This window comes from Labrus mixtus, chromosome 23 (genome assembly GCF_963584025.1).
Source record: "Labrus mixtus chromosome 23, fLabMix1.1, whole genome shotgun sequence".
NCBI lineage: Eukaryota > Metazoa > Chordata > Actinopteri > Labriformes > Labridae > Labrus > Labrus mixtus.
In genome coordinates, this window is record NC_083634.1 from 13,091,858 (window position 1) to 13,108,067 (window position 16,210).

The window sequence follows — 16,210 nt, forward strand, 5'->3', positions numbered from 1 at the left end:
TCAAAGGACAAGAAACTTTAGAAGAAACAGTACATTTCCACTAAAGGAATATTTCCCAAGGGAACAGGAACTTTAGGCGGTACTAGAAGGTTTCCAACTCAAGGATTTGGTACTATAGGAAGAACTTAGATCCTCTTCACCGCAGGAACTTTCCCCAAGGACGAGAGACTTTAGGAGGAACTTAGTACAATTCCATATAGACAGTCAAAAAAAAGGGGGTCCCTGCTAGGGGTGTAGTATGTTTTAACATACAAGGACTGTAGAGATGCGTTTCCACCATACAAACATTTCCACCGCAGAGACTTTGCTTGAGGACTCAGGACTTTGGGAAGAGCTTTGTACTGTTAACCTGCAGGGACTACGTCTACATTTTCTGTCCTTTTTTTTTATTTTTTATTTTTTTACCAGATACTTGATTGTGTCACCCAAATGCTACTCACCACTGCTAGTAATGGACTGTTTTGTTAAAGAACGTTTGTTTCTGGTCGATAACTCGATTCAGCAGATCTATTTGCTTGATTTTCACGGCTCTCAAGACTCCAGTGAAATCGTGGACAAACAATGAGCTGCAGAAACCTTTCACTTCCTTGAGATGAAGCCCCATAATATCAAAAGTTCTTGACCATTTTGGTGGAAACTCAGCTTATAATAATGCACAAGAAGTAGGACTCAGTGCAATCGTCTTGTACCCTCATATCAGACTCTAACAAAATACAACTTGCAGACATAATGATTTTCATTTGTAATTATGGAAGTGTGAATCAATGAGTAGCACTGAGCATGAAAAACTGTCCTTACCTCAGGATCAATTCCATATAATTTCCAGATCAGCTCAAACTAATGGGTTTTCTATTGGCTTCACTTTGCAGAAAGACTAGTCTCTCTGGCATTATTCAGTGCTTCTGTGTATGTTCCCAAGCAAAAGGCCATCCAATCTAAAAACTTGACTCCCAACAGTCCAAAAAATATTAAAGCACACATGCTAATTTCCTGACTTAGCACATTACACAATCTGCAGGCTTAATTTAAAACTCCCTTAGCAGGTCCAGTATCTCTGCCTGCCTACCTCCAGACACTACAGAGATTGTGAAAAAATGCTTACTGGCTCATTTCTGCCTCTATCCTCAGGTCAATGTTATGTATATTCCCTTACAATTGATGTTAATATGAGATGTAGAACAGAGGAAGGAAAGGTTATGCTATCAAAAAAAAAAGGCTACTGGCCCTTACAAAAAGAAAGTTGGATTAGAAGCGGTTAAATAAATTGCTTTTTTTTTTTTAAAAGGTGATGTGAAAAGAAAGATGGAAGCAGAATGTGGTCTTTGATTTGCATTTGTCATTGTGCCTAGACAAGGTATAGCTCAAACCGAGTTGATAAAAGAATCATATTGCTTTTTCATGCCTCCAACTCTTTTGCAGAGTATAATCTATCCACCTGGAGATGAAGCGAGTAGAGGTGGAACTACAAATCCCTTAATGGACAAGTCACACTTTCAAAAATCGTGTGATAATGTGAATATTTGTTTGAATCATTTTCAGCAAAGATGCCAAACATATGTTCCCATCTGTGAAGTTTCTTGTTCTAAATCCACTCTGATCCTGTATTTGATCATGCCTATAAACCCTTCTGTTTCAGACCTGCTCAGAACAGGCTGTTTCTGTGTCTGTAGCTTTAAATGTAAATGAGCTGTGTCTGACCACGCCCCCCTCTCTGGAAGGCCATTGGTGGCTCGGGCTTTCTTGCACCATGCCCGATTGTTTACGGTGAGAAGGCCGACTCAGAGGGCAGAACAGACCTAGCTGGGCTGCTAGTTACTGCCCTTTGTGATGTCACAGAAGGAAAATCTCAAAACGGCCTGTTTGAGCACACATATTCTGTAAATACGGTGAAAGACAGAGAGAATGGACTTTTCTCATGATAGGAGGGTTTGTGGACAGACTAGGGACACATATTAGTGTTAGAGAAACATGGTAAATGCTTTTTGCATAATGTGATGAAAAAAAGTACTGTAGTTGTGTAGCCTAGTACCAATAACAATGTTAAAACTATATAAATTCTAAAAGCGAATACAAGCTTTAAACCTTTAAATTATAAAGTTGAAGCGCATTGAATGAGACAAAAGATGAACTGAATTATTGGGCGCAAATGATCTAGTGGTTAGGTCGCACCCCGTGTACAGGGACACTGTCCTCCAAGCAGGCAGACCCGGTTTAAGTCCGACCTGTTGCTCCTTTCCCGCATGTCATTCCCTGCTCTCTCCTGACTTCCTATGTTGTGCTTTGCCTCTGTGCTCTGCCTGTCAGCACCTGTGTCCTATCAGACTTAGAGCTGTTCGTCTGCACTCACTGATGTTGTTTCCTCTGCTCTCGATCCTTGCTTGTGTTGTACTGACTCTCTGATTATGTCGCTTTGGATAAGAGCGCCTGCTAAGTGAATTGCAGAATGCTAAAACTGAAACAGTACAGACCCTACAGTAACTTAAAAGGGAGCTTTAATCGTAGGTTTCCTAAGGAAACCTTATATATATAAGTGTGAGGCAATCTACCCTCAAAGGTTTCAGATCGAAAAAAGTAGAACCTTATTAATACAATGTGTTAAACGCAGGATGCTTCTCTTGGTTTGAATTGTTGACCCACAGAATGAATCATCCAACATTCTCTGAAGCTTTCCTATCTGATGTTGGAAGCTACATTTAAGTTTTGTTTTGAAAATGCAGTCATGGTTTAAAATTAATTAAACTAGACACATATCCGAGTTATGTCATTGACAATTATTCTGGTTGTTCAGATCACTGAGGTGCTTTAGGATTCTTGCTTCACCCAACTGCGAGTGTTACCCTTCACATAAGAGAGGCACTGACAAAAAGCAGAACAGCCAGCACAGGCTCCAGCACAGCAGGGATTTCACACTGATCTTGTTCCGAAACATTTGTAATTAACATTCCCTCTCACTCCGACTGTTTCTGAAGCTATCAATATCCCAGTAAGAAGATTTAACTTCCCTGAAGAGCCAGGAAACGAGCTGGATTTAGTGGGTCAAAAAAACGTGATTGCTCAATGCGTGTTTGAGGGTTAAGTGAAAAGTTAACGCACAGATTATCCTGTTTTTTGGGGTTTTTTTTTAATGCTGACACTGAGAAAAATGTTTTATTACAAAGTCATGTTTATTAAGTTGAACAGTGACAGGAAATGTGGGCAGGGGTAGGATGTCCAACTTAATACCTCCACGACAGGAGAGCAATATGGCTGCACTAAAATACAGTATAAATAATCTCTCAAAGTACTCATGCTGTTTCTGCTGTTGAACCCAAGAACAAAACAAAAAAACAAAGACTTCTGACCTCTGACCTTGAAGATACGAAGGCGTATTAGGGCCACATTAAGGGCAAAGAATAAGAATAAAGTCATACATTTACGAGAATAAAGGCACGACATTATAAGTCGTAAATTTGCAAGATATTTTGTTATTTTAATCTACAGTTCTACCAGAAGAGCAGCGGCATGTACGTAAATGAGGAACGTGGAGCATCTTGTGAAGTTAAACTTTAGTAAAGTGTCACAAATCAGGAAACACTTCCTTGTGTAGTCTGTAACCAAGATTGACTGAGTATTAACTCTCTGTGGAATGAGCTGCTTCAAAACAACAGGTTGACAAGGTCTCAAAATATCCGATTAGTTGTGTCGGGGCTTTACGTTGCAGATATGAAACAACACATTCTTCTGGCACATCAGCATCACATTGTCATCAGTTTCAGGACCCTGAAAAGATACCGCAAGAAGACACCGGGGCTTTTCCGAAGAAAGAACACTGATTTGGAGGAAATTGTCTCAATCGATTTACTAATTTAATATCGTAAATGTACAACTTTAATGTCTACATTTTAGATTTTCGTTAATGTGGCCCAATACTGCGTGATAAGAAGAGATGTCTTTAAGAGCAATGTTGACAATTACATGAACCATCATAGATTAACAGAAATGGTTAACGATTGAATAACTGATAATCAGTCATTTACATTTGAAGTATTGCTCATCCCTCTTGGATTAAAAAAAAGACATGATGAAAAACTTCAGGATGGGGTTGTTCATGGATATAGAAAGAAATCTAGGCAGATCAAATGGCGTTCAGATTTATTTGTACACATACTGCAGAACATGCAAACCGTCTTAGTACTGAGTGTGCTCCTTGGATGAGACTTTAGCGATGATGCGCTCCAACTGTCTCTTTGCCTCACACTGGGGGAAGTTACTCATCTCGTAGTACTGCGGGGCGATTTTCACCAGCCTAGGAACGAAAGAGAGGGAAACATTAGTCACATGAAATGTCTTTGTTGTTTACATGAGGGAGAACATTTTACTACATTGTTCACACGGTGACTTCCTGTGTAAGCTCAATGAATTTGATGCTTAATTGTACACAGGCACAGATGGGAAGACAAACACGGGTAGTGAAGGTGTGCAAACAGCTCTATGTTTTATTTGTGGTTGACCTGAGAAGTTAAAACAGATTTTTTTACTTTTACTTTATTTCTGTTGGCTCTGTAATCTAGCACACTGCATTGGAAATATCAACCAGTGTGAAATGTTAACTTTTAGTTTGAATGTGCTCAACATGGCTCTATGTTTCTTCATTGTTCAAGGAACAGTTCCTTTTCTGTTTTTCTGAATGTATTGACAATAAAGTTAAAAGGTCACATATAATCCTCTCCTCTTCAATCAGTTTAAATAAGTCTCAGAGCTCCTTAAAACATGTCCGTGAAGTTTCTTGTTCTAAATCCACTCTGATCCTGTATTTGATCATGCCTATAAACGCCTCTATTTCAGCCCTGCTCAGAACAAGCTGTTTGTGTGTCTGTAGCTTTAAATGCAAATTAGATGAGATTGACCACGCCCCTCTCTGGCTTGGGCTTTCTTGCACCATGCCCTATTGTTTACGGTGAGAAAGCAGACTCAGAGTTAAAAATATAACACCCAGCTGTGGAAGTGTCACACACCTGGGGGAGCCATTACTGCCCTTTGTGATGTCACAAAGGGAAAGTCTCTATGGCCTGTTTGAGCACACAGTTTCTGAAAAGTGGAGCAGGCAAAAGACGGAGAGGACAGACTTTTCTCATATTTGGGGGTTTATAGACAGACTGAGGACACATATTAGTGTTTGAAAACCATGGTTAAGTATATTTTGCATAATATGTGACCTTTGGATTTATAATTAGCATAAATAATTATTAGCGCTACTTTCAGAACTCAATAAATGCATGTTTCACAATTCTCCCTGCAACTCGATATGTTAATTCAATTGATGCTCAAACTCACCACTCTGGTTTAATGTCGGTGCACGTGCGGATGTAGTTCTTGGTGGTGAGCACAAACTCGTTGTAAAGCACCCACTCTGGCTTGTGGTCCAGCACGGTGGAGGGGTGCAGCTGTACGACTTGGTTGTCCTTCACGGTCAGGTAATGGCCCGTGCGCTCGAGGTGAGCAATCTGTTCACACCACAGAAGAAGAAGAAAAAACAACACTCTGAAATCCAGCTCATAAAAAAAGGAAAGAAACTAATCACATACATAAACCATAATTGTTGCTTTATTCAATTTCTGTGTGTAGATTTAAAATGTAGATCCATAACTGTCATTAAAAACTGAATAGACTTGTTTGTTATCAGGCAGTGAGAGATTTGTTTGTGTGTACCAGGTAAAGCTGTGGTGGCTGTTGTGATTAACCAAAGCAATCAGTCTCAATAAAGGCCGAGCCCAACGAAGACATGATCTCAAACGCTGCTAAAGCCCCAACATGGGCTGCAAATTTGTCTCCTGGATAAAGGTTAATGTTGACAAATATTTAAATATTAACACCATAATTCAACTTGTCAGGCTGCTTGTTTCAGGTAGACCCCAGAAATGGCTTCTTGCAAAATGCCGTTTGTTTCCTAGAGCAAGAGGTAAATTGATGTGATTTCTATTTGTGTGTTTAAAGGAAAGCAGCTCTGTGTGTGTGTGTGTGTGTGTCACTTTTTAATTTGAAGGCGGTTATCCATTACAATAAACAATTCAGCTACAAACACTTATTTTTCAAATGATTGTGCATAAAGGGCAAATGTGAAGGAGCGTCAGGAAGCAGTGAAGCTGGATGTATGAAGTGCACAAATGAAGGACCAAAGGAAACAAAATAAAAGAACAGGGAAAATAATGATGTATGACATGAAGAGAAGGCTCATGGTCGACTTGATGGTTAAGGGATTAAGTTCAAAATCCCTTCTCATACCATTAATAAACACACAAACATGCTGCTGTGACCGACCTGCATGAAGAATCCAGTGACCAGCGCTCTGCGGATGTTGACGTAGTAATCTTTGCTGAGAAACTCGGTGCTCCGCCGCGGCAGGTTGAAGCGCTCCATGATCCTGGACAACTGCTGCCGCACGTTGTCTGCCGACATCAGCGAGCGGTAGTTCACAAAATTGTCGTAGCACCACTGGTTGGAATCGTGGTCTGTGCGAGACAAGGGGACATTTATCAATGAAAGGCAGTGTGAGACGACATGGAGCCTGTGAGCAGTTTCTACAAAGACGCAGGAGAAGACGTTCTGGTTTCAGTTTGCAGTATGTTTGTCTGACTCATTATGTATCAGGAGGTTTTGGGGTGTGCGGGAAAAAACAGTCAATATGTAAAGCAAAAGGCAGGCGGGACACTGTGAGAATGACACACTGGCTCCCACCGGCAGCATTTTGACAATGATTAATTTATCTCAACAAACAGAAATCTGCATAAAAAGGGCAGCTAACAAAGATAAAACATCTCAACTTGAGCGACTAAACTGCTTGATGTGGTGGCATGAAAGCCCAATCAGCGTTTATTCCCCGACTACCTGAAACATATCAGAAATGATTGATCCGACCTCCATTCAGCAAATACACATTTATGATAATATTTTTATCCTCCTGGAGGACAGACCAGACAAGGCTTGCATTTCTTACTTTTTACAAATCTACATCAGGATATTATTTTGGCAAATTTAAGACCCATTAGTTGCACATATATTACAAGAAAATCTGTCCTTTTGCAGCTCAAACCGCTGAAGAAAGCCAGAGTGAAGCCTTTGTGTGACTATTATCTACAGTTGGACTGAGACTCAAGAGAAACTGATGAAAAGGCGTTATACTCTGGAGGAATGTTGCCATTCTTTATGCCTTCTTTATGGATCAAAGTTATCCCACTCTAAAGTGTTGAACATCACAAACTGGAGGTTTTATCCAGATGAAAACCGTGTTTCAGTTTCCTAATTATATCCAATTTCCAGTTTCTGTTGAACAATCTGATTTCAAGATTTGATTCTTTAATTTGATAGCCTTTATCTGATCAGATATCTTTTGAACGGCTCGGGCCAGGAAGATGACACTCACTCTGTTTGAAGGCGTGGTAGACGTTGAGCAACGTCATGTGGTCTCCGTCGATGTGGGCGAAGCGCATCTTGGACTCGTCGGACGCCTTCTTAGCCTCGGTGGGACGGACGAAGCACTGTGGGACTAGACAAGGTTGGTATAGGCCCCAACACAGACGCCCATAGGGATAAGTTAAGCCAATCCCACAGAGAGGAACAAGGCCTCAGCTGAAGAGAGGCACAGAGCACTTCACTGGGAACAGTGTGTGTGTGTGTGAAGTGTTTATGGTGGAGAAGGAAAGGAGGGGGAGGGTCAAAGAGGAGGGGAAAGGATGGATTTTCCAACCTGTAACACCACAGTGTGATTTCATACAAAATACAGCAAACATATGACTCCCAGTCCAGAGAAGTATCCTATCACATAGACCTGATTCTGAGCTACATAAAACAGCAGTGTTGAGTTTCCCCAGAGGTTCAGCCATCTCCCCCTCTCTGAACTTGCTCTGAATAGCTTAGCGTCAAACCTGCTTGATTGTGGCTGTAATGGGTGAAAGCTGCGTTTATTGAGTCTCATGGTTGGTTGCTGTGACGGCACAGTTCTCAGGTGTGCTTTCGCTGCTTACTCTAATCAACTCAGCAAAAAAAAAAAAAAAAAAAAAAAAACCCTGCCATCCTGAAACACCTGCTTGAAGTGCACGCCACGTCCTAACAGCTAGTTAAATCCATTTCCCCGCTCTCAAAGACCCTCGCGCTCCCTTCAAAGGCGCCAAGATTCATCTCAATGAGCAGCATTCTGCTTTGGCAAGCCCAAAGTGCAATTACTGCTGTAGCACGCTGCTTCTGCTCCAGCTACACCTATGCGTTCAGTACAGACATATATTTTTCCCCTATCCACACTAATAACAGCTGACATCGCCGGCTTCATCCTCCACTTGCCTTGTAGTCAAGTTCAATACGTACACATTACATTCAGTCGACTTTTGAGGCCTTTTTGGTAAAATAGGGACATGCAATAGATCTTTGTCATCTTAAAACTCCTCAAGCTGCTTCTTTCTTAGGAATGAAATGTTTGCTACTTTGTTTTTATCTTCTTGTGTAACTAAAACCTCGTTTTGGCTGGCTTGATGTATAAACGCAGGTATGAAAGTTTCTACATGCATTGTTTCGGTCAGGTTTTCATCTGTTAAAAGATCCTGTGAGGAACTTTTGGTTGTTGTGTCGGTTTTGGTGCCCCCTGTGGACAAGCATGAGAATAAATCTCTATGTGATCTTGTACATGTAGAAGTCATGTTTTCTGACAAATAAATCTAATCCAGCTTAATTTATAACGTCTCACAATTTATCTTTGGCAGAGAAAATTATAAAAAAGAAGGGACCTAACCACTATGGGATTTTTGGGGCTGATATTGGGGAGAGAGAAAAAAATCTCAAACTATCTTTCTTAGATCTACTATATGTTTGGTCTGCAGAGAAATATAGATATACACGTTTATTGCGTTGACCCGTCAAATGCAGTTATCAAACACTGGAGATATACAGTATAACGAAGACAAGAGGGTCACTCAACTGGAAAGTAACTGTGAATGTATGTGCCTCACCGCTTGACACTCTGGAGAATGATAATGCTTGTTGTAAACCATACAGCACACACTGCTAGTGAAGAGAACTGCCAGTGTAATACAATGAAACTCAGATTAAATGCTTTTTGACGGGTGAACACATCTAGTTACATCAGCGTTTATTTGTGATAAAATTAGCCGATACAAAAGTAACTGGATAAACTATTATTGGCCGATACTATGGGCTGGCTGATTGATCGGTGGTGACAGTTATACAAAATAACTTTAGAGAAATATTAAATCGTCTGGATGATGGATTTCTTCTCTGTAGGTCATTGAAGCATCAGCACTGATTTCAGTCCGTCTTATTACTGAATTTAAAAAATCCTCAAAGAAGCTTTAATGTCGTTTCTTTTGCAGTCTACTGGATTATGTAACTTTACTACTTGTATTTCTACAATAACATTAGCAATTCAAAATCCTTAAACCTTCATAACCAGAATAAATAAAGGCTCAAATATAGCAGACACTTTTAAATACACTTCTGAAGGTAAAGGGAAGAGAAAGGAGCTGCTCTGTATGTTTCCTTAAAGCTCATTGGTCAGTACTGAAGCTCCGCCCATGAGCACGGGGAGAAGGAGAGTAGCAGCTCGGCTCCACACAGCGGGCCGGCCCCGAGCATTACCTGACAACATGGCAGTGATTGAGAGGATCTCGTTGGAACAGTTGAAGTCACAGCTGGCGATGACTATCTTGGCCAGCTGGGGGTCGAGGGGGAACTCGGCCATCATGGAGCCCAGCTCGGTCAGGTCGCCGTTGTCGTTGAGCGCCGCCAGGTAGTTCAGCAACTCCAGGGCTCGCATCAGGGTCTCTGGGGCTGTCGGAGACAGAATTGGGAAGAGATGGGGACATTCGCGTTAATGTTCCAAGCCCATGAGCAAAACACACACGGATGACGGAGAGAGAAAGATTTGCAGGACTGACTTTTTTTTTTTTTTTACATCAGACTAGAGAGGAACAATTTGGAGGCTTCTCAAACACCTGTGTCAGGAGTGATTAATGCTCCTGTGCTGCATGTTTAAACTTTGATCTGAGACTTTTCCTCCTTTTCCATTACCTGTTCAAGCAAAAAAGCCGACCACTCTCTGATTTCAGCAGGTAGGGTGTGACCATGTGCTCCTTTTTTGTAGTTTTAGATAATCAAATAAATACCTTAGTAATAAAGATTATTGTGTTTCTAACTTTGGAATGAATTTGACTGATGTATTTCTCCTTGACAACAATCTTTACGGTAAAATATGGCTTTGATGAGTATAGTTAAGAAGTAATCAGTAAAGACAGTTTATGTTATGAAGAACAAAATCACATTCAAGAAAATACATTATCAAAATGCTATTTTCCAAATGGTAAAAAAACGATTAATTAAATTAAGAAATTTAAGAACAAAACACATCCTTTGTTATTTTTGCCAAAAAATATATGGTTTGTTTTTCTTTCCTTGCTTGTTCAGTTATTACTGGATTAAAGAAGATGAATTGCTTTTTTGGTTCATCAGTTGAAAAGATGTGCATTTGAAAAAAGGACAAGGTCAAAGAGGGTAAACAGCAGATAAATCAAACTGTTCAAACCACCTGCTGCATTTGCACCTTTAAAAAAGGAGACACAGTTTTGGTTGTGTGTTTTGGGAGCTTGAGGTCAATCAGAATGAGGCGCCTCTCTGTATGTGACAGCTGGAGTTACACTGGACAGCAACTTAGTGGAGAAGTAATCATGGCAGAGCTCCTTTTTCATCCCCTGCTTAGGCAACCCTTAACAACGAACGCAATTACAGAGGGAAACTTTCTACTTAATGCTTCAACACAAAAGGCTTCCACCGTTTGGTTAAAAGATTTTTTCCTCAAGATGCAATTATTGACCTTTCGCTCCCGAGAGCTGAAGCCTAATGACCAGTTGCATGTTAACTGAAAATTAGCTTCAAGCTCTGGCTGCGCTGCTTGTTCACTTTCATTTCTTTCAAGTGTTCCCAAAAAAAAAAATTATTCAATTTCAAACAGCAGGAGGGCATTTTTTTTTTATGATTAACAAATATTGATTTGGGGCATCAAAGCTACATTTTTAACACAAAGTGAGGGCCGGCTGCATTCCTTACCGCACCGATGGCTTGTGTAGGGGCTAATCAAAAGGTGAAAATCTGATTTCCAAGTACTGCTAGCATGATGAACCAGTGTGGAAATTCAATCTATACGCGACGCAGCTCATCACAAAGTAAGTATTGACTGCCTCAACACACCAGAATCCGATATATTAACCGAGGGCCAAATCAATGAGATGAAAGGCTAAAGGGTACATTAAACCACATTGGCTTCGAAAGGTTCTTCTTTGGAAATGTCACGAGGCAAATGTATCCAACCCAGCCAAGTCCTTCAGTAAATTGCTCCTGATTTCTTTTAGATTTTCCAGGTGGTCAGCTTGGCTCACACGCTCTCCCTGATGTGTGTGGGAGAAATAAACAGTGTCCCTCTTGATTTTCCATTTCGCTCTAAAATGCTCAAACATCTTGAGGTTTGTATAAGCTCATGTAAAAAAAAAAAAAAAAAAAACAATAATGACATTTATGGAAACACTAAGCAGATGAGCATCAATTGGCCGATTCTGATTTTCTTGGTTTAAAGAATTATAATGGAAGAAAATTCTGAGTGTCGATCATGCGAACACAAAGGGGGGGGGGGGGGGGGGGGGGGGGGTTGGAGATATGTCGTTGGAGGAGAGCGGAGGTCTTCAGTATGGCAGAGGCGTAGCCAAACAGCAGTTCGTTTTGGTTTCATACAGGTGCTCAAGGGTGACTGGACCAAAAAGTTGCACTTTCTTCCTTTAAATAAAACATGACTTGCATTTTTGTGTTAAGCTCAGCAAAAGCGAGATAGAAAGGGGGAGTGAGCACCTACATGTAGACGGCGAGGACGCAAAACAAAAAACGTGTCTTTTGATAATGAAGCCTGCCTGACATATTACAACTTTCCGAGTTGTCAATGAAGCACTCTGCAGTCTGGAGTCTCTGTTCACAGTGACGCACAGAGTGACAGCTGTCTCACATGATCCAGTCCTGCACAGGTTAAGAGCGTTTTGGTACTTCTGTGCAGGTGGGCGCCTAACTGTCAACATGTTGGCATGTGTGTGTGTATGTGTGAGGTTGCATTAGTGTTTCTGTCGCTGCACACATGGCATGAAACTTGGGGGTCTGCATGTTTGAATCTCAGATGTGCAAAGCATTGATGTATTTGAGAGGCTCACTGATTCAGCTGAAGTGGCTGAAAATGGGCTGATTATGACCACCAGCCGGCCCGTCCTTGCACCTCTATACGACTTACTTTATTTAATCTGTGATCTTTACTTCTTTAGCTCGTCACCAAGATAAAAAAAGCTGGCTTTCCCATTTTAGCGACTTATTAAACTCAAAGCTAAGCTGGTTTTCTCGAGTTGACGGGGTTATTTTCTGGCCTTTTAGAAAACAAACAATAAGCTTGACAGTGTCCGAGGCCAGACCATGACATGACATGCTGCTTCTGCCAGCACTCACTGAAGCCTATTTTGTTTCTTTTTTTTTGTGATCTTGCAACTTTGGGGTATACAGGAGTCGAGGTTTGTTATCAGGGTAGAAAATAGAATGTATTGATGAATGTCCGCTTTAGGCTTTCAATTTAAAGAAGAAGAACCTCAAACTAATCTTTTACTGCTCAATTTCTAGGTCCTCCAAAGACTCCCCTCTGACCTGTCAATTTACTCTGAGGAGAAACTATGACACAGCGATTATCAAAATTGATCCACTGTAGATGTTATAAAGCTCCTGTCTAGTAACTCTCAGACACTCCTTCCTAACCCTGAACTAGCTCCAGATTCCCTCGTGCTCCTGCAGCTAGTTAAGAGAAACCTTCTGCTGTGAGTGGATCAAATAAATAACAGGTAATCCTCCCCTTCCCCCTTCACCCCACTCTTCCCAGTTAGACTCAGCAGACAAGGCCAATCCCATATGTAGCCGCTTACCCTCGCTGTTTTGTGAGAAATGTGGGGGTGGGTGGCGGAGGTCGGTCACGTTTCGCTGGAGGAATATAAAGGGAAGGCAATAGCTAAGGTGATAGCGCTGCTATTGATGTAACCAATTTCATTCTCAAAATGGCGTTTGCCACAGTGGACGGGGAGAGATGGGTTTAATCTCAGAGGTGAGATGAAAACTATATTATGGTGAGAAAAAGAGGAGAGGGAGGGTGAGGTTAAGGATGAGGAAAGGAAGAGTGGTCTCGTCTGGAAGGTGTAGGAACACACTCTGGGAAATGCCTGAACCTGATGCCTGAATAAGAGGAGGTCGTTTTTTTTTGTTTTTTTGGCCTAGATCTTGTTTGATTCAGATGTACCAGAAATAAATAAATAAATAGTTTGACACATAAACTGTCAGATCAGCCTGAACATGAACTCCCAACATCACTCCGTCTTTCTCACTTCCAACAATGATAATATATCAACTTAAGACAGACTGCTCATCACTGCTGTGTAGCCCATGTCTGCCAGAGAACTTACACACAAATCTCCAAACATTGAATATGCAGTATTTGATATCTACCATGATCATTTTATCTCTGCGTTGTCAGTTTTCCCTCCCTGAGTTCCCCAAGTGACACAAGCAGCCCAGATTAGAACTGAACTCTACATGAAGTTGAGCTGTCGACCCCAGTTCAACTTCATGTAGATTCAATAGCAGTTTGAAACAGGTTGGTTTTGATGGCGACAACAAGTGGGGTTTAAAAATCCAGCTTTTTTTTTTTGTTTGTTTTTTACAGTAATACAACATAACCGTTACAGGTGTGTTGGTTTATAGTCTGAATGAGAAGTCAGTGAGTAATGATTGCAAACAAAGACTATTTCACACTGCTCATCACACCACGAGTTTACAAACATTTCAAACTCTCACAAAAAGTGTCGATGGACATTTGAATCAGGAGCCACAATGGCGGAGCTTGCAACTACAAATGAAAACTACCACACAGCAAATAACAAGCAAGTAAAGCAAGAGGAAAGTATGACGTCCATAAAGAACGTCACAAAAGTGGTTTGATTTGGTTCCTAAGACGCTTAAACAGCCTCATTGTTTTTCATTAAATATTTTCAGTACAAAGAAGTTTTTCACATTTCTTTTTGGGACTCAATCAAAGGCCAAACATGCACATTTCTGTACTTACTAGAGCTGCAGTGATTAACTGATTGACCAACTAATCAAAAGAAAATTAATTGCCAACTTCATTGTTTCTGCATTGTCAAACGTTTTGTTCACAGTCTTCTAAAATTAGAGGATTTACAGATTTATTTTTAGGCATTTGAAATGTCAAATACAAATATGTTGGGTTTTTGATTGTTGGTCGATTGAAAGCATCAAGTTTAAGTCATCATTTTGGGCTCTAAGAATTCCTGATGAGCATGTTTTTAATTTTTTTAGACTAAAGGATTAAACAATAGGTCATGAAAACATTCTGCAGAATAAACACTTATGAAAAGAGTGAAGCAGTATCTGTGTTTAAAAGACCTTAGAGTAAGCCTTAATATCTTCTTTTTATTGAACTAACCTGGTGGGTCCATGAAGTCAAAGTGCACCAGGTCATCTATTCCCAGTTTCTTCAGCTGCAGCACCACAGAGCCCAGATTGGACCTCAGAATCTCTGGATACGTGTTGTCCTGAGCCAGTTAAGAGGTGCCAGAGAAACCAGAGGAACAATTCAAAATGAATTAGTCAGGGTTCTTATTATCTCCTGGTGAATCACTCATATGCCAACTTAAACAGAGTCCGGCAGTCGAGGGTATCTGAAAGGCTATTTAACTTGTTCAAAAAATTCCCTTTGCCACTCGGCGTGACGTGAAAGAATTAGCCTGCTAAAGAGGAGGACTGGGCCTCAGCAGGTCCATTTGTCACGAGGTGTCTGCTTCTTTAGCACAGGTAACGAGGGAAGGGTTGAGACAGTATGGTTTTACAGCGAGCTCTTGGAATGATAATTCAGCTGAACTGAAAATCATCGAGTTCGAAGAGCAAATATTGCATGATAGAGTTGTATTTTTTTTTCCAGCTAGAGGGCTGCTTTAGGGGAATACAAAGTGCTTGTGGAATTGACAGAATGGGAAAATCGAAAATCTACCTCCATTTCCGTCTTGTAAGCTTTTTCCGTGTAAAGACGGAAACACTTTCCTGGGCATGTTCTTCCAGCGCGACCTGCCCTCTGCTGGGCTGAGGCCTTGCTGACGGCTGTAACCAGGAGGGACTCCACTCGGATGCGTGGGTTATACACCTGACAGGAAAAAGGGAAGGACACACATCAGGTTCATCCAAAAAGAAAAAAAAAAAAAAGCTCAAGCTAGGTTGATTTTGTAGGAGAAAAAGTTAAGCGCATACATGCCCATAACAAACTATATATATGTATAAGCAGCTTACAAAAAATAGTACAATGACACATATAAAGAATCCACCATGGTGCATACATAATCCCTTCTAGCGCCATGTGTATGACTGGGCTCCAGGCTGGAGAAATGTCAGAGGAATAAATAACTGGCTTTTCCATCTTTGCTGCTGTCAGGTGTGCAAGAGCTTTGTTTATCTGGGGATTCTCTGGAAACAGACGCAGATAATCGCAGCAGATAAAGGAGAGGTGGGAGGGAGAGGATGGGGGTCGGCTGAGGGAGAAAGGGAGGAAAGCTAACCTTTTGCTTGGCAAATCCGGGATCAATTACGAACACGACGCCATCGATGGTCAGGGACGTCTCAGCGATGTTCGTTGACACGACGACCTGCGGAAGCGAGTAGAAAGGTGTGTCAGGAAATGATCCTCCTGGTGTGTTTAAAGGGACCTTACACAAAACATTTTGAGTCAATTTCATATATAATCATTAATATGAAGCAAATACATTCCTACAAACATTCACATACAGTGAAATCAACATCTTTGGCTAATGTCAGGGATTTAGGCAGCTTCTTCTTCTTCTTTTTTTTAGCATAATTAGATAATAAAGTGCAGAATTCCATCATGGAAGTGTTAAAAGGTGCCTCCTACAGTGAAACAAAGCGTAAGTCTCGTGATTTAGTGCAGCTGAGTTTAAGAAAATCATTGTAATTCTTAAGCATGAGTAAGAACAGAGACAAACAAGTGCAGATATCAGCTCTGCTTTAACTCAAAATATATTCCCTGATGCGAGCCAGTTGACTGAAGAAGCTTGTAGAGATGTCACTTCAGTGCACTGTA

At 40.9% G+C, this 16,210-nt stretch overlaps 1 protein-coding gene across 1 annotated transcript in view; it reads right to left on the reverse strand.

The window, feature by feature from the left end:
- Positions 1-4,114: 4,114 nt before the first annotated feature.
- dhx15 (DEAH (Asp-Glu-Ala-His) box helicase 15) overlaps positions 4,115-16,210 on the reverse strand; it is a gene marked incomplete at its 5' end in the record, with an annotated part of 28,027 nt that continues 15,931 nt past the window's right edge. The window contains 8 exons of the mRNA XM_061032004.1: positions 4,115-4,285; positions 5,314-5,483; positions 6,298-6,488; positions 7,400-7,522; positions 9,622-9,813; positions 14,549-14,657; positions 15,113-15,262; positions 15,672-15,758. Of these exons, the coding sequence (XP_060887987.1) occupies positions 4,168-4,285; positions 5,314-5,483; positions 6,298-6,488; positions 7,400-7,522; positions 9,622-9,813; positions 14,549-14,657; positions 15,113-15,262; positions 15,672-15,758 (1,140 nt within the window). The remainder of the gene's footprint in view (positions 4,286-5,313; positions 5,484-6,297; positions 6,489-7,399; positions 7,523-9,621; positions 9,814-14,548; positions 14,658-15,112; positions 15,263-15,671; positions 15,759-16,210) is intronic.